The 24054-nt window shown below is 44.1% G+C and overlaps 1 protein-coding gene across 6 annotated transcripts in view; it reads right to left on the minus strand.

Annotated features, from left to right (window-relative positions):
- The window catches only part of CBL (Cbl proto-oncogene), a 37893-nt gene that overhangs the window by 4741 nt on the left and 9098 nt on the right, over positions 1-24054 (minus strand). For all 6 annotated transcript variants that reach the window (XR_011682769.1, XR_011682766.1, XR_011682770.1 and 3 more), the window contains exons 3-15: positions 15998-16144; positions 14618-14774; positions 13054-13175; positions 12465-12602; positions 11967-12054; positions 11438-11569; positions 10801-11004; positions 8863-8994; positions 7143-7481; positions 4445-4539; positions 3864-4019; positions 3260-3363; positions 2214-2396 (exon numbers count right to left, since the gene is read on the minus strand). Coding sequence is in view for 1 of the 6 variants with exons in the window: in XM_071449774.1 (XP_071305875.1) it covers positions 2214-2396; positions 3260-3363; positions 3864-4019; positions 4445-4539; positions 7143-7481; positions 8863-8994; positions 10801-11004; positions 11438-11569; positions 11967-12054; positions 12465-12602; positions 13054-13175; positions 14618-14774; positions 15998-16144 (1997 nt within the window). In the remaining 5 variants the exon portion in view is untranslated. The remainder of the gene's footprint in view (positions 1-2213; positions 2397-3259; positions 3364-3863; positions 4020-4444; positions 4540-7142; positions 7482-8862; positions 8995-10800; positions 11005-11437; positions 11570-11966; positions 12055-12464; positions 12603-13053; positions 13176-14617; positions 14775-15997; positions 16145-24054) is intronic.

The following is a 24054-nucleotide window of genomic DNA, read 5'->3' on the forward strand; positions in this document are numbered from 1 at the left end:
AGTGAATATTCAATGCACCAGACACCTCATTTCCTTCCAGAAGCAGACAGAACCCCCCAGTTTAACTGCCCAGAGGCTGCTCCCTCATCTCTGTGCGCACAAACTCAGTCCCACCACAATTGCTCAGCAACTGAATTATGCTCTCTGAAGGGTCAGCAACTGAATTATGTTCTCCTCTTCCTCTGCTGAAGCTCTGCCTGCCTAATGGCTGATCAATAAAGCTCAGCCTGTTCTGCTTTTCCCTGAGTCATTCTGATGTGACACTGCCCTGCAGCCACATCATGCACTGCTGGGAAGAGGAAATAACAGCCAATAAACCAAACAAGTCACCAAACTCTCCAAGGAAAAAACACATTGTTTAATGTGCTCAGCCAGCATCTGACATTTCTGAGTTTTAACCTCCTGTATCATTGCAGAAAGCATTTTCTGCCAATCACAGGAAACTTTTCTACAGGGATGTTTGACATCACCTTAAAGAAAGATTTATTTGTCTCCCGGAAAAAGTCCTCAGGGCACTTCACAGAGTTTTCTGGCAGAGAACTGGAGTACAACAGACAAATCACGTCCACACAATTCCTTTCTAAGAGTGAGCACTGCAGCTTGCTCAGAGAAGCAGCATTGTGGGGTTTTTCTCAAAAACTTGCCCCAAAAGCCCTGAGACAGAGAAAGCTCTTCAGGAACCAGATTCCCTGAATCTTCCTCACCGACCACAGCTCAGTCCAGCTCCCTCATCTTCAGAATTGAAGTTTCTCACACATAAAAAGCTTTTTGTACATGTGAGAAGAAGGTCTGCCCCCTCCTCTGCCCCAGACTGCCTTCTGGAATTGCTGTTTCAGCTTGAGCTGGATCAAGTTTCAGAGACCACGGGTCAGTCTGAAAGGACAACTGCTAAGACAGTTATTTTGGTAAATCATTAATTAAAACTGCAGGGTCCAGCTCCTGAGAGCATAAATCTGCCAAGATGAATCCCACAGCAGTCAGGCTTGCCTGCACCAGTGCCTTGCTTCCCACAGCAGTAACAATCAGCATTTTCCACATTTTCCATTTTCCTAGCCCTAAAGCAGGACAACAGCAGTGTTATTTCAGGGCTGTAGAAACAGAGTGTCAATGATTAAACTCAGTACTTCATCTGGGAGGTGGGGGTGGGACTTGCTCTGTTTCTTTTTTATCCCTTTCAGCCAAATTCTACAGACACAGGAACAGATTTAAAAGTGAAAAAGGGAGGTGGGGCAAAAATAATGAACTTTTCTGCACTAGGAAACTCTTCTCTGTGCTAAAGAAGGTCAGGGAAGTGGAATGGTGAAGCAGGAAAAGAGAAGACTCACTGGGGGAAGGGGTTCTGGGTACAGGAGGTTCTGCTTCCAGAAGGAACAAGAAACTCATTCCTGCTCCTTGGCAAATCACCAGCACAGACTGAAAACCCCCAACAGAAAGAGTTTCAGAGCTTCCTTAAGAGCTGCTGAGCAGGAAATAAGTCAATCATTATTCAGAAAGGCTCTTGGAGACACGAGGCTTTAGTTTTTCCCTCAGAGAATGTGCCTTGCAGCCAGAAGGACACCATGTCCTCTATTCCCCAGGGACAAAAAGCTGAACTTGCTGAGCCACTGGTCCCTGCTCAGAGGAGTTCAGAGCATCAGGAGCTGTGTGCAGAACTCTTGTGCCATCTGCAGGCACTGGCAGTGCCACAAACCCTGCCAGGCCAACCCTGCATCTTCCACTTGGCACAGGGACACAATCCCTGAATGGTCTGGGTTGGAAGGGACCTCAAAGGTCCTTCCACCCCCTGCCATGGGCAGGGACACCTTCCACTATCTCAGGGTGCTCCAACCCCAAATCCAACCTGGCCTTGGGCACTTCCAGGGATGGGAAATCCTGTCTCAGAACCAGGTACACCATGGTACCAAAACAGTCTATGCTCTGTAGGAAACAGTGTGATGGGGAATGTGAACAAGAAACTTTAAGCTGAAAAAAGCTTTTCCTAACTGAGATTCCAGTGTGATTTGCAAGCCTGGGGATTAAATGACCAAGGCAGCACATTCCAAGCTATAAATCAAACAAAAGCTAAAATAAAATCAAACAAAATACCTAAGAACCAATTCTGCCTCATAAACCTGATTTTACACCTTACATCCAAAATCTTCAGCGAATGACACAAGTTTCAAAGATGCAGAGCCAGGCAGCAGCAGCAGGAAGAGGGAGGAGAGCTCTCTGACCTGTGACAGGGTCGTTTTCCAAGGACATTCGGCTGAAGGCAGGAGTGGCATTGGAGATATCAGACAGGGTGCGGCGAGCGACGGCCACGGGCAGCGGAGCCTTGGGCACATCGTAGCCATCCTCCTCATTCTCTGACTCCTCAGGGCCATTGCTGGCAGGGGCTGCTGCCAGGCTCCCTTCATCTGCAAGAGGAGGCACGTTCTGAGCTCTGGGCCTGAGCTGTCTCTCAAGGCAGACTCCACTCCCTCATTTCCCAAGCACTGACAGGACACCGAACTAAAGTTTTGCTGTTAAAACCTCACAATTAATGGAAACTCTTTCCAGATGGGAAAATTAAAGTACTGGAATGCTCTTCCCAGGGAGGTGCTGGAATCACCATCTCTGGATGTGTTTAAAAACAAACTGGACATGGCACTGGGTGCTATGGTCTGGTTGAGGTGTGAGGGCATGGGTTGGACTGGATGATCTTAGAGGTCTCTTCCAACCTCATCATTCTGGGATTCTGTGACTCTGTGATTCTGTAATTCTGTGATTCTGTGATCCAGTGATTCTGTGACTCTGTGATTCTGTGATCCAGTGATTCTGTGATCCAGTGATTCTGTGACTCTGTGATTCTGCAATTCAGTGATTCTGTGATTCTGATTCTGTGATTCTGTGATCCAGTAATTCTGTGTCTCTGTGATTCTGATTCTGTAATTCTGTAATTCTGTGATCCAGTGATTTTGTGACTCTGTGATTCTGTGATTCTGTGATCCAGTGATTCTGTGACTCTGTGATTCTGCAATTCAGTGATTCTGTGATTCTGATTCTGTGATTCTGTGATCCAGTGACTCTGTGATTCTGTGATTCTGTGACTCTGTGATTAGGTTAAAAATACTTGATAGATTCAGTGTGCATGAAGTACAGACTCGTACTTCCACATACATCCCAGCTATTTTAACAACAAAACCAAATGTAATTCCTCTAATTCAGCCTAAAATGCTGTTCCACTGGGAGCAATTCATTGTAGGCCAGTTCTCAGCTGTTCTTTAGCACACCCACTCACCAGAAGTGTTGACAGCCTCGAAAGCAGAGGATGCTGCTTGAGAGTGAATGTTGTACATTGCTTCATACATGGAGCCCTCGGGCTGCTGGTCACAGTCCAAAACTCTGAGGGAGAGAAGACATTCCCCATCACACAGGTGACAGTGGCCACCACCTCCACCCTGCCTCTGTGACAGAGTTTGTGCACAGCTTCTTGTTTCAAGGTGAAATCACCACTGCTCTGTGAAATGTTTGTTCTAGAAAATGCTCTATTAATGTTTATTGCAGTAGAGTACCTCAGCTTAAAAGAGTTAAAATGATACCACCAAAACTGATACCACTGAAAATTACATTTTAGTAAGAGTTTTGAATTTCAGTTGTTTCTGCTCTCAAAAGGTTCTTGGCAGAGAGAGTGGGAAGGAAGGGGATATCTGAGTCCTTTAATACTGTACAAGGACTCTGCAAAGAGCAGTGGTCACATTTCCTTTATTGCTATTTTAGTCAAGATCTGGTGAATATCACTGGGGGAATTCAGAAATCTGAGCAAGCGAAATTCCCACCCTGATGTCCCAAATATGCTGCCCCAGAGCTGGGAGGAGGGAGTGCAAACCCAGCCAGAATCTCACCGTAAACTCTGAGTCATTTCCAAAGGCATTTTGAGCTCTGGTTTTTGCACAGCAGGACCTGGAGGCACCACAGGCAGAGAGGATGGTGACATGTATTCAGTGTCCTCATCGCTCTCAGACTGCTCCCCAGGAGGCAGTTTTGGTACAGGCAGTGGTCTGGAGGCAGGAGAAACAAGATATAAAACATTTACACCAAATCTAATTCATACCAAGGTGCCCTTTAAAATCCACAGTCACCTCACAGCAAGTCTGTCTAAAGAAATAATTTGGTTTTCAGGATGCAGCCCACAAGGTCACACCAGCACAAGGTCATGATGCAAAAGGAAGTGACAATATCATGCACATTTATATCACACAAAGCCCCACTCAAAAGTGAATTTATTAAAGAGCTGATGGCAACTGCCACAGCCCAGGGGAGCTCCCACCATTCCCCACAGCTCCTTGATTTCAGCTGCTTTCTCTAAATTGTGTTTTGAATCTGTCAGAGTTTAAAACCAAGACTGAAAGGGTTGTGCCAGTTCTGTTTCTGGCACCAGCACCCAGCAATTCCCACTCTGTAAGGTATAAAAGTCCCAACAGACCTGGCAGCTAAGGAGTAGATGGCATTGGCAGATGAGGAGGGTTTGATTTTGGGGTGTTCACACTCTGAGGTTGCTGCTGGACCAGTGTTGGAGCTCTGGAAGACAAAATTCCAAACCAGGAATCAGAAACAACTCATGGCCCAGTGTAGCTGCAAAGCCACTCCTTGTACAGCCTCTGTGGGAATGAAGTATCCTCATTTCTTCTACTGACACCTCAGAAATCGAGGAATTCTCTGACAGCTTCCCCTCAGTGGGGACACTGCAGGGACTTTCCTGCAGGAAGAACTTCACATTTTGAGGTTCCAATGGCCTTGGCAAATTCAGCTGAAACAGGCCAAGATGGGAGCCAAGAGGAAAAGGATGCAGATAAACAGACAGAATTGGAGACAGGATTAAACTGTGCACGTGCCATTTTCTTAGAAAATCTGGCAAAAACTGTGCTTGTTTCAATTTTAGAAAGCTGGAAGCATTAGAAGGAAAAATTAAGGAAATGGAATCAAGGAAAGCAAAACTGCCTGAAATTTCCTTTAGACAACAAAATGTTGAACTAATCAGTTCACTGGTAACAGTGTCCTGTGGGTGAACAGACCCAAACTGAACTCAGGTTTTATCCAGTCAAACTCCTCACAGCTGGCATGGTGGTTTTCTCAGGGCTGAAAAGCCAGCAGAGTAAATCAGAATTCTTCAGAGAATTTGGTGGTGTTCACAGGGGTCCCAGGACAAGGGAAGAGATGAGAATCTTGATTCTATGTTTCAGAAGGTTGATTTATTATTTTATGATTATATATTATATTTTAAAAAAATGATATAGTAAAAGTATACTAAAGAGTAGAAGGAAAAATTTCATCAGGAAGCTAGCAAAGAAAAGAATAAAATGATAATAAAATCTTGTGACTGACTAAAGAGTCTGAGACAGTTAGACTGTGATTAGCTATTAATTAGAAACAACCACATGAGACTAATCAAAGATACACCTCTGCATTCCACAGCAGCAGATAATTTTTTGCTAATTTTTCATTTCTGAGGCCTCTCAGCTTCTCTCCAGAGCTGAGAAAAGAGAAAAGATCTTAGCAAAAAGATTTTTCATAAAATATGTCCGTGACAAGAGAACAACAGAAGACATCCTCAGCTTTTCAGCACTGAAAGGTGAACAATAACCAGGCAATTGGGATTTCAGCTGGGATTTCAACTTTGCTCCCAAAAGGAATGAAAGCATCTCCCTTGCCTGGAACACACCAATTTCTTTCCATCTCTCCCATGACAAAATCCCACTCCTCAGTGTGAGAAGGTGCCTTTTCTCCCAGACTGCCTCTCCAGGCTCCCTCCAGAGCTACTCACCGCGGGGCTGTCCAGGATGAGTGTGCTGCCGAGAGCACGTTCAGAGGACATGTGAATGCCACAATCAGGCAACTGGCATTTCAACTGGGATTTCAACCTTGTTCCCAAAAGGAATGAAAGCATCTCCCTTGCCTGGAACACACCAATTCTTTTCCATCTCTCCCATGACAAAATCCCACTCCTCAGTGTGAGAACAAGGTGCCTTTTCTCCCAGACTGCCCCTCCAGGTTCCCTCCAGAGCTACTCACTGCAGGGCTTTCAACTGGGATTTCAACTTTGTTCCCAAAAGGAATGAAAGCATCTCCCTTGGCGAGAACACACCAATTCTTTTCCATCTCCCCCATGACAAAATCCCACTCCTCAGTGTGAGAACAAGGTGCCTTTTCTCCCAGACTGCCCCTCCAGGTTCCCTCCAGAGCTACTCACTGCAGGGCTTTCAACTGGGATTTCAACATTGTTCCCAAAAGGAATGAAAGCATCTCCCTTGCCTGGAACACACCAATTCTTTTCCATCTCTCCCATGACAAAATCCCACTCCTCAGCATGAGAAGAAGGTGCCTTTTCCCCGGATTGCCTCTCCAGGCTCCCTTCAGAGCTACTCACTGCGGGGCTTTCAACTTTGTTCCCAAAAGGAATGAAAGCATCTCCCTTGCCTGGAACACACCAATTTCTTTCCATCTCTCCCATGACAAAATCCCACTCCTCAGTATGAGAACAAGGTGCCTTTTCTCCCAGACTGCCTCTCCAGGCTCCCTCCAGAGCTACTCATTGTGGGGCTGTCCAGGCTGAGGGTGCTGCCGAGAGCACGTTCAGAGGACACGTGAATGCCTCAATCAGGCAATTGGCATTTCAACTGGGATTTCAACCTTGTTCCCAAAAGGAATGAAAGCATCTCCCTTGCCTGGAACACACCAATTCTTTTCCATTTCTCCCATGACAAAATGGCACTCCTCAGCGTGAGAAGAAGGTGCCTTTTCCCCGGATTGCCTCTCCAGGCTCCCTTCAGAGCTACTCACCACGGGGCTTTCAGCTTTGTTCCCAAAAGGAATGAAAGCATCTCCCTTGCCTGGAACACACGAATTTCTTTCCATCTCTCCCATGACAAAATCCCACTCCTCAGTGTGAGAGGAAGGTGCCCTTTCTCCCAGACTGCCTCTCCAGGCTCCCTCCAGAGCTACTCACCGCAGGGCTTTCAACTGGGATTTCAACTTTGTTCCCAAAAGGAATGAAAGCATCTCCCTTGGCGAGAACACACCAATTTCTTTCCATCTCTCCCATGACAAAATCCCACTCCTCAGTGTGAGAGGAAGGTGCCTTTTCTCCCAGACTGCCTCTCCAGGCTCCCTCCAGAGCTACTCACCGCGGGGCTGTCCAGGCTGAGGGTGCTGCCGAGCGCCCTGGCCTCCAGCTGCGAGGGCAGCGAGAAGGGCAGTGAGTGCCTGTTTGAGAGCTCCCTGCCGGCCCAGGGCTCCGCTGGGGCTTTGGGCATGGGCCTGGCGGGCCAGGGGTCGCCCTGGCGGTTGGAGGGCAGCGGGGGTGGCTTGTCCCTGTCGCCAGGAGTGCAGGGCAGGGGCCGGCGCTGCGGGCGGCTCTCGGGGCCCAGGGGGTGCGGGCGGTCCGGGGGTGGTGGAGGGGGCAGGTCCCGCAGCGTGGGGGGGATCGGCAGAGGTTTGTCCTTGTGCAGAGCACCTGGAGCAGCCTGGGAGGAGCAGGGAGAGAAACAGTGCTTAGAACAGACAGCCCAGGCAGAAGAGATAAACAGGAGGGAGAGTTTGGGGTGGGTTTATCTGTTGGTATTAGTACATCATCTCCAAGAATGTCGAGATATCTCCGCACCTTCTGCACAGGCTTGAGGAGATAACACAGGAACTACGTGTGCTCCAGCCAGGCTCTGAACACCCCAGATTGTCACCCTGATTTTTGAAGATTTTCTAAGCTTTCTGATGTTGACATTCTTGTAGCAAACTTTCTCACACACTTTTTGTAAATAACTCATTGTTTTGCATTACTTTATGAAAGAAGAGAAAGTTGACAGACTGTTGGTTTGTTCAGTGTCATTGGAGAGGTGGCACTGTCACCCTCCAATCCTATGTCACTCATAGAAAACTATAAATGTTGGAGTCAGAAAATAAACTTCCCTTTTTTCTTCACCTCGAGAACAGCGGTGTGAGCTTGTGTTCTTTCGTGTCCTATAGCAACACCCAGATTCCTCTTCTTGAGGGAAAACATCAGCTTACAGCAGCCTTGGATTGGAATCCAAACAGAGCCTCCCCATTATTTTAAAAAATGATTCAGTTGTGGGTTATTTGTACAAGTTAACATTCATCAGTCAGTGATAAGTATTCACATAAATAGGTATTTTCTTCTGCCTGAACTTTCCTAATTTGATTATTTCATCTGAACCAGATGAAGAACTGCTGCTGCATCTCTAGTACCATTAACTTAATGCCACCAAGATCATCCTCCTGCCTTCTGCTGATCAATCAGAAAGCCAGTTCATTTCTCCCAGTCACATACATTGAATTCCTTCCTTCATTTTCTATGTAAAAAATGCTTGATGGAGAAATGAGTGCAGAAAAGTTGGGGGAGAGAAATATGGTACCTTCTGTATCAGCTAGAACAAAATATGAGGAAAATCCAAAGGGTGCAGGGAGCAGGGATTGAGGCTGAAAACAGAGAATGTGATAGCAGTAATAATAATTTGGTAGTTCAGGATGCAGGACAGAAAAAGAAGAAAGTACTTGGGGATGTCAGAGAGAACATGTTGGAGTCTCCAGATTGTTCTGCCCCACTGAAATCACATTGAAGGGGAAAGAAAGGGCTGTGTCTGATTCTGCCCCATTCAAATCACACTGAAGGGGAAAGAAAGGGCTGTGTCTGATTCTGCCCCACTGAAATCACACTGAAGGGGAAAGAAAGGGCTGTGTCTGATTCTGCCCCACTGAAATCACACTGAAGGGGAAAGAAAGGGCTGTGTCTGATTCTGCCCCACTGAAATCACATTGAAGGGGAAAGAAAGGGCTGTGTCTGATTCTGCCCCACTGAAATCACACTGAAGGGGAAAGAGGGCTGTGTCTGACCTTGGAAGCGGTGCCAGGGCTGGAGGCCCCGGGCGGGTTGGCCACTCGCTGCTGCAGCAGGTCCAGCCGGGGCGGCACAGGGGGCAGCGCGGCCTGAGGAGCCACTGAGAACGGCGAGGGAGGGCGTTCCACCTGAGAGAGGGACGTGGGACATCAGCACAGGGCTCAGGCCAGGAGTTCCTGCCCTCTGGAGAGCCTCTCCAGCTACAAAGTGCTCTGGGGGTAACAGCTGTCCTCCAGGAATGGAGGCAGCGCCCAGCGCTTGGAGCAATCCAAGCTTAGCAGTGAGACACCACTGAAATGCAACTAGAAACACACAAACCAAAGTGTCCTGATGGAGTAACAAAAATGCAACTTAAAAACACACACCAAGGTGTCCTGATGGAGTAACAAAAATGCAACTTAAAAACACACACCAAGGTGTCCTGATGGAGTAACAAAAATGCAACTTAGAAACAGAAACTAAGGTGTCCTGATGGAGTAACAAAAATGCAACTTAGAAACACAAACCAAGGTGTCCTGATGGAGTAACAAAAATGCAACTTAGAAACACAAACCAAGGTGTCCTGATGGAGTAACAAAAATGCAACCTAAAAACACAAAGGTGTCCTGATGGAATAACAAAAATGCACTTTAGAAACACGAATCAAGTTATCCTGGCAGAGTAACAAAAATGCAGCTTAGAAGCACAAACCAAGGCGTCCTGATGGAATAACAAAAATTCAACTTAGAAACACAAACCAAGTTGTTTGATAGAGTAACAAAAATGCAAACCGAGCTGCTCTCATGGAGTAACAGAAATTCAACTTAGAAACCCAAACCGAGCTGCTCTCATGGAGTGACAAAGCTGCCTCAGTGGGCCTGGAGCTGCTTTTCAACACCAGAGGGCACGATCTGCTGCAAAGCCTCCTGTCCCTGTGCAAACTGCTTTCACTACAGAGCACTGGTGTGCACCAAAGCCTCCATTTTTGTCTCTGGAAAGCTGCTTTTCCACTCAACAAAGCAGCACAGTGCCTGTTATTCTCTTTATTTTCTCTTTTTTTACAATCAAAGTTAGTGCTGTTGCATTTTGAAAAGCTTCATGTATGTTTGAGCTCACTAAAGCCAACATTGACAGGATGTCACACCAAGAAAATTGCTTTGCTTCCCCAAAATATGTAAAAAAAAAGCCCTCCAGGAACAGTGTTTACAGATTAGTATATTTTTTCACAGGATGGAAGATAAAGGGAAAAAAGACTCCAGGTAAACCAGAGGTGAAGATTTTTTCTGACTAGGAAATGCAGCTTATTTTAGTTGATTCAGCTATTAAAAATTAACCAAATTCAAACCCACTTCCCTATGCAGTAAAAAAAAATGCAAGAGCAGCAATCAGATTTTAAAATGAGAAATGGAAATGAAATGAAAAAGTGATGCAGGGATCCACAAAGAATGCCTGTACACAGCTCCTGGAGGGAAGCAGAGTTATCACACCTTTATTAGACAGATTTATCAGCCACCATATAAAAAGATGACAGCCAAACTGAGTTCCTCAGCAGAACAGCCTGCCCTGTTATTTATCAGGACCTTGGGAAGGCTGTATCCATCACTGGGGAAAAATGGATGAATTTCTGCTGATCTGGGTGAATTCTGGCTAGAAAATCAAAATCTAACACACAGAGGAGAGCTCCAAACCCAGCCCTTCCATTCCAACAGGTCAGTCCAGCTTTTTCACCCCTCTGGGGATTCCTCCAAGACAACACACAAGAGATCAAAGGCTTTAAATTGTGATCCCAAACTCAGTGTGAAATGAGCTCACAAAACTGGACCTAAACCCCTGTTTTCCGTAGGGAGCAGGATGTTTACTGCTACATGGTCTGACAAACCTCACAGGCACTAAAAATCACCAAAAGAAAACTGCTGCAGAAAAGGCCCTGCCACATTCATCATTCATGAACTTACTTTGGTACCAGCGAGTTCTTTCATCATGAAGAGGGAATCATCAGCTTTGTCATCATCATCATCATCGTAATTGGGAGAGGGGGTTCCTTCTGCCCCTTGCCTGGACAATCCTCCTCCTCCCCTGGGATCAAAGGGATCCACCACGATCGGCTCCGTGCCTTTGATCTCACAGCGGCAGAAGGGACAGCCCTGGCCTTCGGATTCCTGCAGGGGACACAAGAGATCTGTCACAGCAGCCTCTGGGGGGCACAATTATCACCTGCTCCAGAAACAATCAGCTTGTAACCTGCTTTTTGGCAGGGAGCTTTCAGCTGAGAGGAGTAACAAAGGAAAACTGGGCTAGAAATAGGGAATATTTTCTCCTTGAGGCAGAAAAACAGCACTTTAGGAAGTATTCACAGTTTTTCCTTGTTCCATATTAAGATATGAGGCATCTAAACAGCTTCTGATGCTGTGACATAATGAGAAAATGTTTCTGCTATGTTCTCTCCACACCTGAACAGTTCTGAGAAAAGAATATACCTGTAAAAGATATTCTGAATAAGAATCTGCAAAAGAAGAGAATACCTGTAAAAGATCAAGCAGCTGCCCTCAGAGAGATAAAGAAGAGCCAGATAAAGAAGAGGCCAAGGCTCACCTGCCAGGCTGTGAGACAGGAGGTGCACATCAGGTGCCCACAAGGTTCAATCTTCACATCCTTGTCGTTCTCAGCACAGATTTTACACAGCTGGAATGTGGAGCCCATCTCACAGTACAGCTCATATTGCTCCTGAGGGAAAGCCAGCATAAATCACAGCATAAATGCAAAGATTTCACCATCATTTTATGTGCTAGGTGCATCTGTCAAGCTCTGAAAAAAGTGGAATTCAAATGATCCAATAATTTTCATTTAAGCATCCCAAGAAAAGCAGGGTTCAAGACGTGTTGATGTTGAATGGCACAAAAGCATCAATGCTGGCAGAACATTCTAAAAATAAACCCTTAAAATCTGGTTTTGCCATCTTATCTGCCCATCCCTATCACACAAAGATTTCTGAATTTTGTAAAATGCTGCAGCACTAAAAACAATTCTGACAGAACTGGGTGAATAGCTAAGGAGGGTGGAAATCAGGGAGAAAGGCAGAGAGTTGCATGGAATGGAATCTTTTATGGAACACTTTACTCACCTGTGTAACTTTAATGTGGTCCTGAGGTGTGGGCTCACACAAACCAGTCAAATCAGGATTCTGATTCCGGCCATCAGGAAATAAATAACTGGAAGGAGTTGGGAGAAAAAATATCTCTAAATGCCTGTACACAGATCTAAGGTTTCTTTTGGAGGTGGGAAGGGAAGAAAGAATGAAGGTGAGAAGCAAGGGGTGGGAAGTCAAGGTATTCTGAAATCTAAAATTCTGGAGGAATTTTATTCCAGAAATTCCAAAATTAAACACATTATTCTTAAGTATTGGTTCATATTAAGGGTTTGACAAAAAAAAAGGGATTTATGAGAAGGGAAACACTGGTGCACATTTATCATCTGCTGTTGCACAGCTCTACAGTGCAAAGACAGCTGTCAGTAATTCCTGAGTGCCAAAATAGTTCAGCAATGACTTATTCCACTGACAGCAATGGGGCTATTCAAATCTTAACTGCTTTGTTGTCCTAATTTTCCTAAAGTTACTTACAAGCCTTCCCTGAAGCCATCAATCAGTGCTTGGAAAAGAGGTTTGTTGTGGGGGATTGTCTGGAGAATGTTCCCATCTGCAGTGACGTAGCCAATGGCCCACTGACCCAGGCGGGTACAGCTCAGTCGGAAAATGTAACTAAAAACACACAAAGGAAAGAAACCTCAGCTTGGAACTGACTGAAAACGTTCAGTGACAAGTAGGCAGCCTTCGTCTGGCCATATCAAGACAGTAAATAAAATTAGTAGGAATAACTTGATGATTTGTAGCAGCTTTCCTCAACTGAGGCCCAGGCAGTTCAAAGGGGAACTTTGCAATATGATACAAAATGAGAAAAGAATCCAACTGGCCTCCAGGTGAAATTAAACCCAGAATCCAGAGTAAGAGAAGCTAACATCCTTAAAACCATTTGTTTCAAATCAACTTTGAAAACCCCAACAAACAAACAGACTACAGTAGGCTTCCCTGTTTAAAAGCAGCCCAGAAGTGACCACACAAGCTGCAGAAAGGAGCACAGGTAATCTGTGTCAGCCCTGCTGCAATCAGTGATGGCAGGCAGACCCTCCCTGCTGGCTGAGCTCCCTCTCACCTGCCGGGTTTGTGAATGAATTTCTGCAGTCTGGCCTTCACCTCGTCATAGGTGAGGAATGCCATATAGCCAGGGTGAGTCACTGCCAGGCTGTTCCAGTTCCTCAGCAAAGATGACCAGGGCTGGGGAATAACCAAAGAAACAAATTAAGCACACACTTCTGGAAAGGGTTAATGTTCCTGAATCAAAGGGTTCTGCAGTCAGAGAAACATGTTTCTGTTCCACCACAAAGCCAGTGGAGAAATGAAAACATTCATTCCCATGCAGCACGTGGCATTTGAGTTTGTCGCTTGTTGGGGATCAAATTATCACCTAAGACAGACCTTAATCAAAACTCCCTTAATAAATACAAAAGGAGAAGTCACTGAGGTCACAGCTTAAGAATAGCCATCAATTGTGCTGCTTCTGCAGAGAGAATGAGTCATTCCCCAGACAGGGATAAAGGCAGGAGTTTAATGAGATTATGCAGAGCCCAGGAACCATGACTGCTCTGCTCTCCAATACCGACTTCCTGCATGGCCTGGGGACAGTGGCCTCCCCTCTGTCTCAGTTTCACTGTCTGTAACTTGTGACTGTTCCTCACCAACCCAACCTCACCAGGGTGTGGCAAGGACTGTGGCTGGGCTCAGATCTGAATGAAGAAACCAGCACACACATCTCAAATATTGCTTAAAATGATGCCCCCAAAGTCATAACAACCATTTGAAATCTCACAATCCTGAGAAAGGCTTGGCTGTGTAAATCTCCCCTGATTTCTCCACGTTTTTTAACTTGTCTACAGGAAGGTATCAGCATTCCCTAAGAACTCTGCAACCCCTGGAATTTGCAGCAGCTCTTGACTTGTTCTTTATGAACAACACTTGGAAAAAGTGCTGAATGAGATCAGCTACATTGCAACACCAAACATGGGAATTTTTCATCTAGACATATCTTAATTACAACCCACCCCATCACATGGGAAAAGGCAAGTCAGAGCCAAAGAAGTAAGTGATTGTTCTTGTAAATACCCAATTGTACCATCAGAAGCTGTGTTTTTGAATTTAGCACTATTAGAGACTGGGGGGAAGAATTTCACCTACTGTTAATATCCCTTCAGTTACAGAGATTCCTCACACACACAGACATGTTCACAACATCCTGGCTGGGGCAGTTCAAAAGATAGGAAACCCAAATTTCCATGCTTGAGCTCCATCCTGAACACCCCCCCCTCCATGGAAAATAAATCTGACAATAAAGAAAGGGAAGACAGAGTGATGAACTAAGCTTCACATTTCCTGGCTTGCAGAAGCTGTGTCAGAGCTTCAGTCTCAAAGTGACCTTTGAAAGAGAAATCCTGATTCATGGCAGGATGCTGAATGTGCCTGGGTATATTTAGGGATTTTTCTTATTCTACAGCCAGAAATATTACTCACATTTACTGCAATATGGGGTCTTAAGTAATACTCTTTAAGGGATGGAGGGCAAGACAAGCAAATCCCATACAGCACAAATAATGAGTGTAAAATATTGGCCTGGATAAAGAAGAGCAAAACACCTGAAGTGATTCCCATTGCTCAGTTCTCACCTGGAAGAGTCGTGTGAAGATGTCAAACTCAAACACTGAGATGTAATCATTGCAGGTCAGGTCAATGGTTGATTTGAGAGCCATGGCCTCCAGGCCAGAGCTGATGGGATGCACCTCGTGCAGGGCCTGGCGAAAACTCTTCCAAGGAACAATGGTCCTGGGGAAAGCAGGGAAGGCAAATGGCTGAGCACCACACCATGAACACACCCACACCTCATCTTTGTCAGTATCCACGTTGGGATAATAGAGGAAAATCAAAAACAGCCACACGAGATTTATTCATGTTACACAAAAAACCAGATTTCTTGGTACTGCAGGAAATCAGCAGCCAAATGAAATTATAGCAATTTTCTCTGCACATGCAAAATTTTGGAATTAGAAGGCCCCTTCTGGTTTCTCTTTTCCCTCTTTCTGCAGTCCTACCACAGCATCACTTGATAATAATTTCACAGTGCTGCAGCTGGCAGAGAAGAAGTTGAGTCTAGATGGTTAAAAAAAAAAAAAGCTGCAACCAACTCTCTAAAGAAGGATTAACTGGAGAAGGAAGATAATCAGAAGCCAAAACACAGGCTCCTGTTTAAAGGAATATTTTCCTTTTTTTAATAAATCAAGTGGCATAGAAACACAGAAAGAAAATGCCTCACTTCAGACAACTGTGCTATTCATGAGTAAATACATTATGGCTTTTTGTTCTGACAGCTACTAATTAAACTCTTTAGGTGAAGTACCTCAGCTCCCTCCATTTGAAAGCAGTACCCAATCCATTAACTTTAATCCCCAAACATTGCTGTGAACACCTCCATGGTTCATTTAGCCAGTGTTTCATTAGATACAGAAATTAAACCTGACATTTCAGCAGTCTGCACACACAGACTGTTACATTTCCCTTTCCCCTTCACTCTTAGCAAAGCCATTTTCTACACAGAAATTCAGAGAAGAAGAGAGGTGAGTGAATGATTGGAAAGACTAATTGGAGGGAAGATGAAAAGAATGTAATATTATGGCTTAGCTAAAGAACAACCCATGTTGGGGGCATGGTAACCTTTGGAAGAAGAAAGGATTCTTTTGCATAGCTTGTAGAGCTTACTTAAAAGTTAAAGAATTAAATCAAGGAGAGGAAAATTAAAGCTGAATAATCAAGGAAAACACTGGGACAATACAAGAGTCTCCTGGGGAAACTGGGGAAAGATTCATCACTTGACACATTTAAAACCAGACAGGACAAAAACTGGGAAATGTAATGTAGGAATGAGCAGTAGGTCTCTCCCATCATTTATTTTAACCTGACAAAGCCCTTCCTGAAGGGCCAAACAGAATTCTTAAAAAATACCGGGTGCAGTTTGCTCCCACACCTGTTTTTAAGCAGAGTTAGGAACTTACTTTTCACCAAAAGCTTTTCTCCAAAATTCTGCAGCATCTGCCTTGGTGATCCGGAACGTGTCCCCCTGGAAGAGGCCACTGGGGAAAATCCCTTTGAGTTCTGCCAGCATGTGGCTGAATATCAGGGACAGTTTGGTCAGGTTCCTCCTGCAAAGGACCACAGAAATTGTTTCTTTTAGGAAAAAAAGAGTTTAGCATTCCAAGTAAAGCAGATTCAGCATTTATTGCAATTCAAGAATGATCCCAGCATGCAAAATTCTGATCTGGGGCTCTCCTTCAAGTGTTTCCCCAGCAAACATCCAAAACTTGGGAACTACCAGAAAGGTCTGTGTTTCTCCAGACATTTTCCACAATGACAAAATCTGTATAATCTCTTTTAGGTGGGCAGGCAAAAATCCTCCCATGGAGAAACACATTCACAGAAAATGTGCAAAACCAATACTCAGACCTCACCTACCAAATATTGAAGACAAAAACTAATTGGGTTTGGGTCTGAAAATCCCTTTTGAGAGCACATAAAACTATTCCTACCCCAGACAATGGAAGCTGAATGTCTCTGCAGGTCTCCAGAGGCTCCCAACACAATAGATTTGCTCAGGGAATCTCTATTTGATCCTAACAGGCCCAAGCTCCCAAGGGAATGCAAAAACACCTGCAGGTTTTTCCTAAAAAGGTCACAACTTACACACAAAAGCTCTCAAACATTGTGTTTAATTATCCAATTTGAATTACAGCTGGGACCTCAAGTCCCTTCCCTGCCTGGTGCCACTGAGACATCAGGAGTGCTCTATCCCACAGGAAATGCCCTTTTTTAAGCTGGAGAAGAGAATAGATATTTTCTGCTATTCTATTCACCACAGACACCTCTCTCTCACTCCTTTATCCAAATAAATATTCCGAATATTCTCCTCCACTCCACTGCTAGGACAAGTTCCTGAAAAGACACAGGGATATTTCTAGGCCAGAGGGGTTTTTCTCACCCCCACATCATGTGCTTGAAGGTAAAAGAAGGAACTGGCATCATGTGGGGAAGAACAACTTGTGAGCAGTGCCCAGCACACCAGAGCTGCTCAGAAACCACCCAGGCATGGCACAGACTCACTTATGGCACTGATTATTGAAATATTGAACCACACAGCGAGGGAACATCCCCAGCCACATTGGATTCTCTTCTTTTCCCATCTTTCTCCCTGAGTTTGCTGCTGTTGCAGAACTTTTGTGTTTGGCAGCAAACTCCACTGCCCCAGGCTCCAGCCTTTCACCAGTTGCTGGTGCTCTGGTTGGATTGGTTCCTGTTCACTTCATCTTGGACATTTTTCAGATACCAGTTGCTCCAAACATGATATTGCCACTTGAAGGACTTATCCTGTAAATGTGCCTGATTGCAGAACTGACCTCCAGCCTTCCCACAAAAATTCCCTGGGCATTTGGGACATTTCCCATATTTTCACAGAGTCCAGACTCAACTGGAAGTGACCATATTGCTTGACATATATTCTAGTATTTCCTCAGCCCCTCATGAGCCCTTTCCCCATACCCTGACAGTCTGGGTAGATTAGAAGGGCCCAAAACTCTAAATTTTCTCTGACAGCAGTTCTTTCTCACCCTTCTTTATTCAGCTACATATTCATTTGTGTGCAGCAATGAAAGCTGCTCAAAGTGTTTATGGAAAACACCAGCTACACAAAGAATTCTGGTTTTTTGTCATTTCAAACGTGTCCAACAACAGCAGGTGCTTGGGATTAACACAAGGAAAAGCCCCCAGCTGCTCTTCCCCGAGCTGCCCCATTCCCCAGCTGTCTCTGGATGTGTCACACACTCAAACTGGGTATTTTGAAGCAGTTTTACAGTCTGGGTTTGGCATGTTAAGTAATTCAAAGCTGTGTATTTCTCCTTGCATTTCTGGGGAAGGCTCGGATTCTGAGCTCGTGGTAAGGGGAAAATGATTTAACTGTAAATTCCCACCCCAGGTCCCTCCCATGGAGATTCCCACCATGCCCCTGCAATGCCTTTTTCTGAGAAATATTAGAAAAATTGCAAATCAGAGGTGTGGAATTCTGAAAGCACTCACTCATAAAAAGGCAAAAAAAAACCAAAAAGAGGACAGTTTGTGTTCATGCAAAAAGAAAAAGCAAACACCAGGCTGTTATCAATCATTTAATCTACAACCCAAGCAAAAAATTATGGGCTTTTTTTTTTACTGAGTTTATAAAAATAGAGGCTTTAATAAACTTGCTAATGATTTTGTACTCTCCTATTGCTGCCCAGAACAATGTGGGGAAATTTGTGTATGACAGAAAAGCACTTTGATGCATTTCTGACCCTGAACAAGTGCATGGTTTAAACAAAACACTGCAAGAAGCCAGGGAATATTCCTGGGCCCAGCTGTTTATCTCTTCTGCCTCAGCTGAGCTCCAGGAAGTGCTTGCACTCAGCTGAGCACATCAGTTAATGAGAGAAATAAGAACTTCCTCAGGCTTAAGGATGGATAAACAAACGGTTTTACACACACACATTGAAGGACTTGCTTTCCAAAACCAGCTGAACATTTTAAATTCTCAAGGTTATCATATTTTTTATAAATATCCAGCTATATTGTAAGTAAATAACAGGAAAAACCACAGGAAGTGAACATCAAGAGCAGCAAATTGCAGAATAGTTTGTGTTACTGACTCTTACATACAGCAAATAGTTACCAGTCCTGGGCTAAATATTTCCTTTATTTTAACAATTTACATATTTGTAAATTTATACAGATCAAATAAACACTTTCAATTCTAGAGAATATTTTTATTGGCATGTCAAAGCTTACTGATGATTGTGCTTAATTTTTAGTAACAGCAGAACTGTCCTTATTGCTATTGCTTCAACTAAGCAGATGTGAATGAACTCTCAGAAAAAGGGGCACATATTCAAAGAACATTTATGGCTCTTAGACCGGAGATTGCCAAACAGCTTTGGCCACAGACCTCCAGCAATGTCCCACTTTTTAAAATTTTACCTCAACACAGTAATGCACAGAAAACTGTCAGCGAGGGCTCCACCAGAGACAAGTTATGAGTTAAGGAACTAAATCTTACAAGCTAAAATTAAATCTTACAAGTTAAAATTAAATCCTACAAGAATTAATTAAAATTAAATCTCACAAGTTCAAGACTGAAATGCCAAGCCCAGTTTGGGAAGAGCTGAGTGCAGCACCTAAATCCTGCTGCTGTGGAATTTAAACACCTGCCACCCAAGCAGTGCTGAAAACGTTACCCAGGGACCTCAGGCCACATCAGAGCTGTCCCCAGAGTGTGCAGACAGCTGCAGGAACACCTGGGCCAGCTTCAAAGAGCCAGAGCTGACTCTGTTGTGTGCTCACAGCACCAGCTGAGGTGGGATTTCACAGCCCCGAGTGCTTTCACACGTACGTGCAAAGCTCTCGGTTTATTATGGTTGGAAATAACGAATCAACATGTGAAAACGTCAAAAGATAAATATTTTTTCCACTGTGTACAGTAGCCAAGTGTTTCACACATGGTGAGGAACACCTGCAGCTGGAGCACGGAGGGATCAGTGCCTGTGCACAGGGAGTGAGCTGGGAATTGGCTGTGGAACCAGCCAGGCTCAGCTCCAGAGCCTGCTCAGCTCAGCCCCTGCTGCCCAACCCCAGCACCCACCGGGCTCTGAACTTTGGGGAACCAAAACCAGCATGAAGCAAGAGTGTTCCTTCAGTTACCCCATGCCCACGGACAGGTTCCCCCTCCTTCCTGCCCTGAGCCCCTCTGCTGTGGTTCTGCTCTTCCTTCCTGCCCCAGGACGGGTTTGGGTTTGCTCCACACGTTGCTGTGGGGTCCAGGAGGCTGAGCAGAAACTTCCAGCTGCAAACTGAGCTGGGGGTTCTGGTGGTGCTGTCTCCCTCCCCCAGACCCTCAGCAGATTTTTCTTTCCCAGTTTCCTGTATGGGCTCCATCTTGGAAAGCCATGAAAGGTTTGGTTTAATCAGGGATGTGTCTCTCAGCCACGTTGACACAATTAGTTAAATTAATTAATGTGCTTTGTGACTAAATGCCTTTTCCCCTCAAGGCAATGTTAACGTGGCACAACCATTTCTGCCACTGCCAGCTACGATTTTTTCATTTTCTTCCAGTATTTCTGCCTCCTTCAGAGGCACCCAGCTGACACAATATAATTTAGCTCCTCACACGTAGCAAGGATCAGCTCCACAGGCTGATTTAGTCACAATATTGTGCTCACATGCCATCATTTGACGTGCACACGCTGTCGTGTCTGTAAAGCTCATTCTGCTGAAGGCATGTTACAAACACAGAGGAATTATGAGCTGTAGTACAAGAAACCAACCTCAAAATGCTTCACTTCTCTGTAATTACTGTCCTCATTTCTTACTTTTACACTCTTACCACCAGATTCAGTTCAGGTGACACAGTTAGCATCCACAGGATAAAGTGCAAGCTCCACTACTTATGAAAACATCAACCACAAACCCACAGTTTTTTTCCTATAACTACATCTTACAATTTTATACTTGAAGAGCTAAAAAAAAAAAAGAAAAAAATTAAAAAAAAATCCAAACAGCTCTTTTAACGACTCCAACAAGTAAAATGGTAAAATGCACCTTTCAGAAACCACAAAGATGTGAGGTTCTCATGTCACAGGGGCTTTCAGATGCACCAGGCATGAGCAGTTTGATTTCAGCAGAGATTTTGATATGCCTGGCTTCAAAAAGAAGAATTGTGTGATGCTGTGCTCCCAGCCAAGCCAGGAGTTTTCTGTGTGCTGGTGCTCACAGAAGCAGTGAGTGGAAATGCTCGAGGTGATCCCAAGCTGTCTTTTGTAACCCCGAGGCAGCTCAGGCTCCTCTGATCAGGGTAAAAATAGAAACAGCGGAACTACTTTCAACAAAACTTGCAACACAGGAAGTGAATGAAATTCCACTTAACTATTGCTGGCTCAACAGAAGGCACCTTACAGAGCCAGGCTCTGTAACATTCACAGGATTTCCTCAGAGTAACTAAAAGAATGGATTAACATTACATTTATTGCTTGTTCTATAGAATTTTTCACCATCAGCTCCTCCTTTTTCAGTGCTTTAGGTATTACAGGGCAGTTTCCTTAGGCTCTGCTGAACCCTGGCACTTTTCAGGTCACATAAATATATTTTAACACCTTGAGTTCTGTGAGCAGAGCCTGCCCCTCACTTCAAAAGGTAACACAAAACACATAAAGCACCCAAAACCATCATATATTCCTATCAGTATGGCTGTGACTGATGGGAAGCAGAAAGAACACCAGGCCACTGTGCTGACCACAAGGACCAAACCCACTGACCTTTAAAGGATCTGGAATTATTATTTTTGGCACAAGTGTTGGTGTTACGTTATTTTTTCGCTGTTAAGAAGCTAAAAATCCACCTCTAAAATTTAAATTTTAGAGATTATGCTTTAAAGAGAGGAATACATTTGGTATTATTAACGGCATTTAAAGAGTTCAGCACATATTCAGAGAAGCTAAAGGATAAAACTCTCACTTAGGTAACAGATTCGTTTATTTTACCAGATTCAGGGGATTACACAACAAGCTTACTGCTCAGGACACTTCTCATTATACCTAATTTTGGGCTCTCTGCACTGGAATAAAAATTTGTATTTCAGGGGCTATTTGCAGTAGTTAAAGAGAAAAACAGAGCCCAAAAGCCCTGACTCCAAATCAAGGAACATCCCATATTTCATGATTCATTTTCACCATCTCAAAACTGGATATCAAGTGGGATTGTCCAGGAGCTGGGGCAGGTTCAGAGTAGATATAAAAAATATCTTTGTTCTAAGGAAAAATATTCTTTATTTCAGGGTGGGCAGGCCCTGGCCCAGCTGCCATCCCTGGGAGTGCCCAAGGAACAACCTGGGACAGTGGGAGGTGTTCCTGCCTATGGCAGGGGGTGGGATGGGCTAAAATCCAACCCCAGAAATCCCAAATGTGGCATCCCAGCCCTCAACACCCCAGCCAAGCCCCCAATGGACACGGTACAGCTGCCAAGTAGCAGCAGCAGCAGCAGATTTTTGCCAGCATGGAGAAATCCATCACATTTCCAATGATAATTACTACAAATGAACCAATGCTTGTAATTCCACCCACAACAGTGAGTCCACAGCCTCCCATAAAACTCTCCAGTTTTATAGGCTCGGAGAGGAAAGAAGAATGAAAATCTTCCTTCCTTATTATGCAATCATCTGAAACCTTGCATTTGTCCACAAATTGATTTTCAAGACGGTTGGTCCAATTTTAGACAGAAAGAAAAGTAGAATGAATGCAAGCTTAAGCCAATTATGCTAAGTGTTACTTAAGTTCCAAAACTATCACCTAAACTGCAATTTAAAACCAAATTAGAAAGAAATAATTCACATTCCTCCCCTCCAACAACATTTGCATGATAATGAATTTCTTCTTGGGTAATAAGCAGTTAGTTAGTGTTCATATGCTGGAGCCTGGCAAGGAAACCTTTCTTGTGGGCAGCTTTGGAGCCTGTTCTTTTCTTTAAGATGTTCTAATTTAAATGCAGATGTAGACTTCACACTAGTGGGTTTTGTTTAAAAAAAAAAAAAAAAAAAAAAAAGTGCTGCAGTATTAGAAGGAAGTGACAGAAAGAGGACTCACACACACCATTTTGAGCTCCACATTTTGCACTGTCTCCTTTTCCCTGGGCAGGAATGTGTGCAAGAGGTCTCAAAGATGAGATTAGAGCCCCAGCCCCCCTCGTCCCAGAGGGTTTTCTGGTTCAGGGTTTAACACAAGTGTTTTCCAACTTTTTCCTCTTTAAATTCCAACCTTTTCCTTTTTTTTTTTTTTTATTTCTCCAAGTCATTCTTCATGCATTTCCTTCCCCTTCAGAGATATTCATGGTCATTTCCAGGAGACATTAAACACTGGTAGCTTTTTCCTGTGTAAATTAGTGAGTCTTAACATTGGAGCTGGAGAAGAATATGAAATCCTGCTGAGCCAGCATCCCCTAAGCTCTTGTCAGAAGAACAATTAAACATGGACCAGCTTCCCAAAGCTTTTTTTCACCTCCATGCTCCATGGAAAAAGTGTATTGTATTCCCTGCTTAACCCCATTTTCTTTACAGATATATTTCTATTTTAACTGGCTTTGTTAACAATTTGTTTCCCACAGCTGAACTAGAAAAATATCTTGTGCCACTCCTTAAACATCCAGTCCATATCCTGAGAAATCATTTCTCCTCACTCACCCTGCAGCTTCCATAGCTGTGCTCTAATGTGGAAACATTTGCAGTGCTCTGATTTTATTTAGAAAATAACCTCTCTGAATTTTCCCTCCTTATAGACTGGTTTAACATAATTAGTAAATTTGATTCTTTGGTGAAAAATGGACTCTTCAGCCTAATTAATCCTTTCCCAAGGAACAGACAATTCCTCTACCTGTCTCCTGATCAACAAGCTATTTTTCACTCCTGCCATGTCAAGTATAATCTATTTACACAACTGCAAAACCACTGCTGCAAGAAGTAATTTATGTAGTGTGGAAAGCTGACAAATTGCAGCTCTTCTGTGCAAGCAAGAGGGCTGAGAAGTAAAAGCTTCCTGCAATGGAAACAGAAAAAAAAAAAAATAGTCCAGCAAACCCACCAAGCTTCTAAATGAAACTGAAATGGAGACCTGAAGCAGGTTCAGCATGTTCAGAGTAAGAACAGCACTGCCAAGCAGTGCAACCATCACATTGCAGGGGAAAATGTTTATTTCATCTTTTTGTTGCTGTTAAAAAGGAAACTGAGGAAGTTCCCAATAGAGAAGTCACTTATTTACCACTGAATCTATAAATAAAAGGAAGCAGCATCTCTGGAAATGTGCTCAACCCTCAGAATTTCGAATTACTGCACACAGCCAACAAATCATTGGATCTTTTGCCTTTACCTTATTACAAGCATACAACAAAATACCCACAATTATTAACTAGAAACACTACTTGTTTCCAAGCCTGCAGATGTTACTTTTAGCTATCAAAACTCAGAGGAGCAACACAGTATCTCTAATAAAAACCC

The sequence above is a fragment of the Agelaius tricolor genome, unplaced genomic scaffold (assembly GCF_023055355.1).
Source record: "Agelaius tricolor isolate 1412-34295 unplaced genomic scaffold, bAgeTri1.0.p SCAF_29, whole genome shotgun sequence".
Lineage (NCBI taxonomy): Eukaryota > Metazoa > Chordata > Aves > Passeriformes > Icteridae > Agelaius > Agelaius tricolor.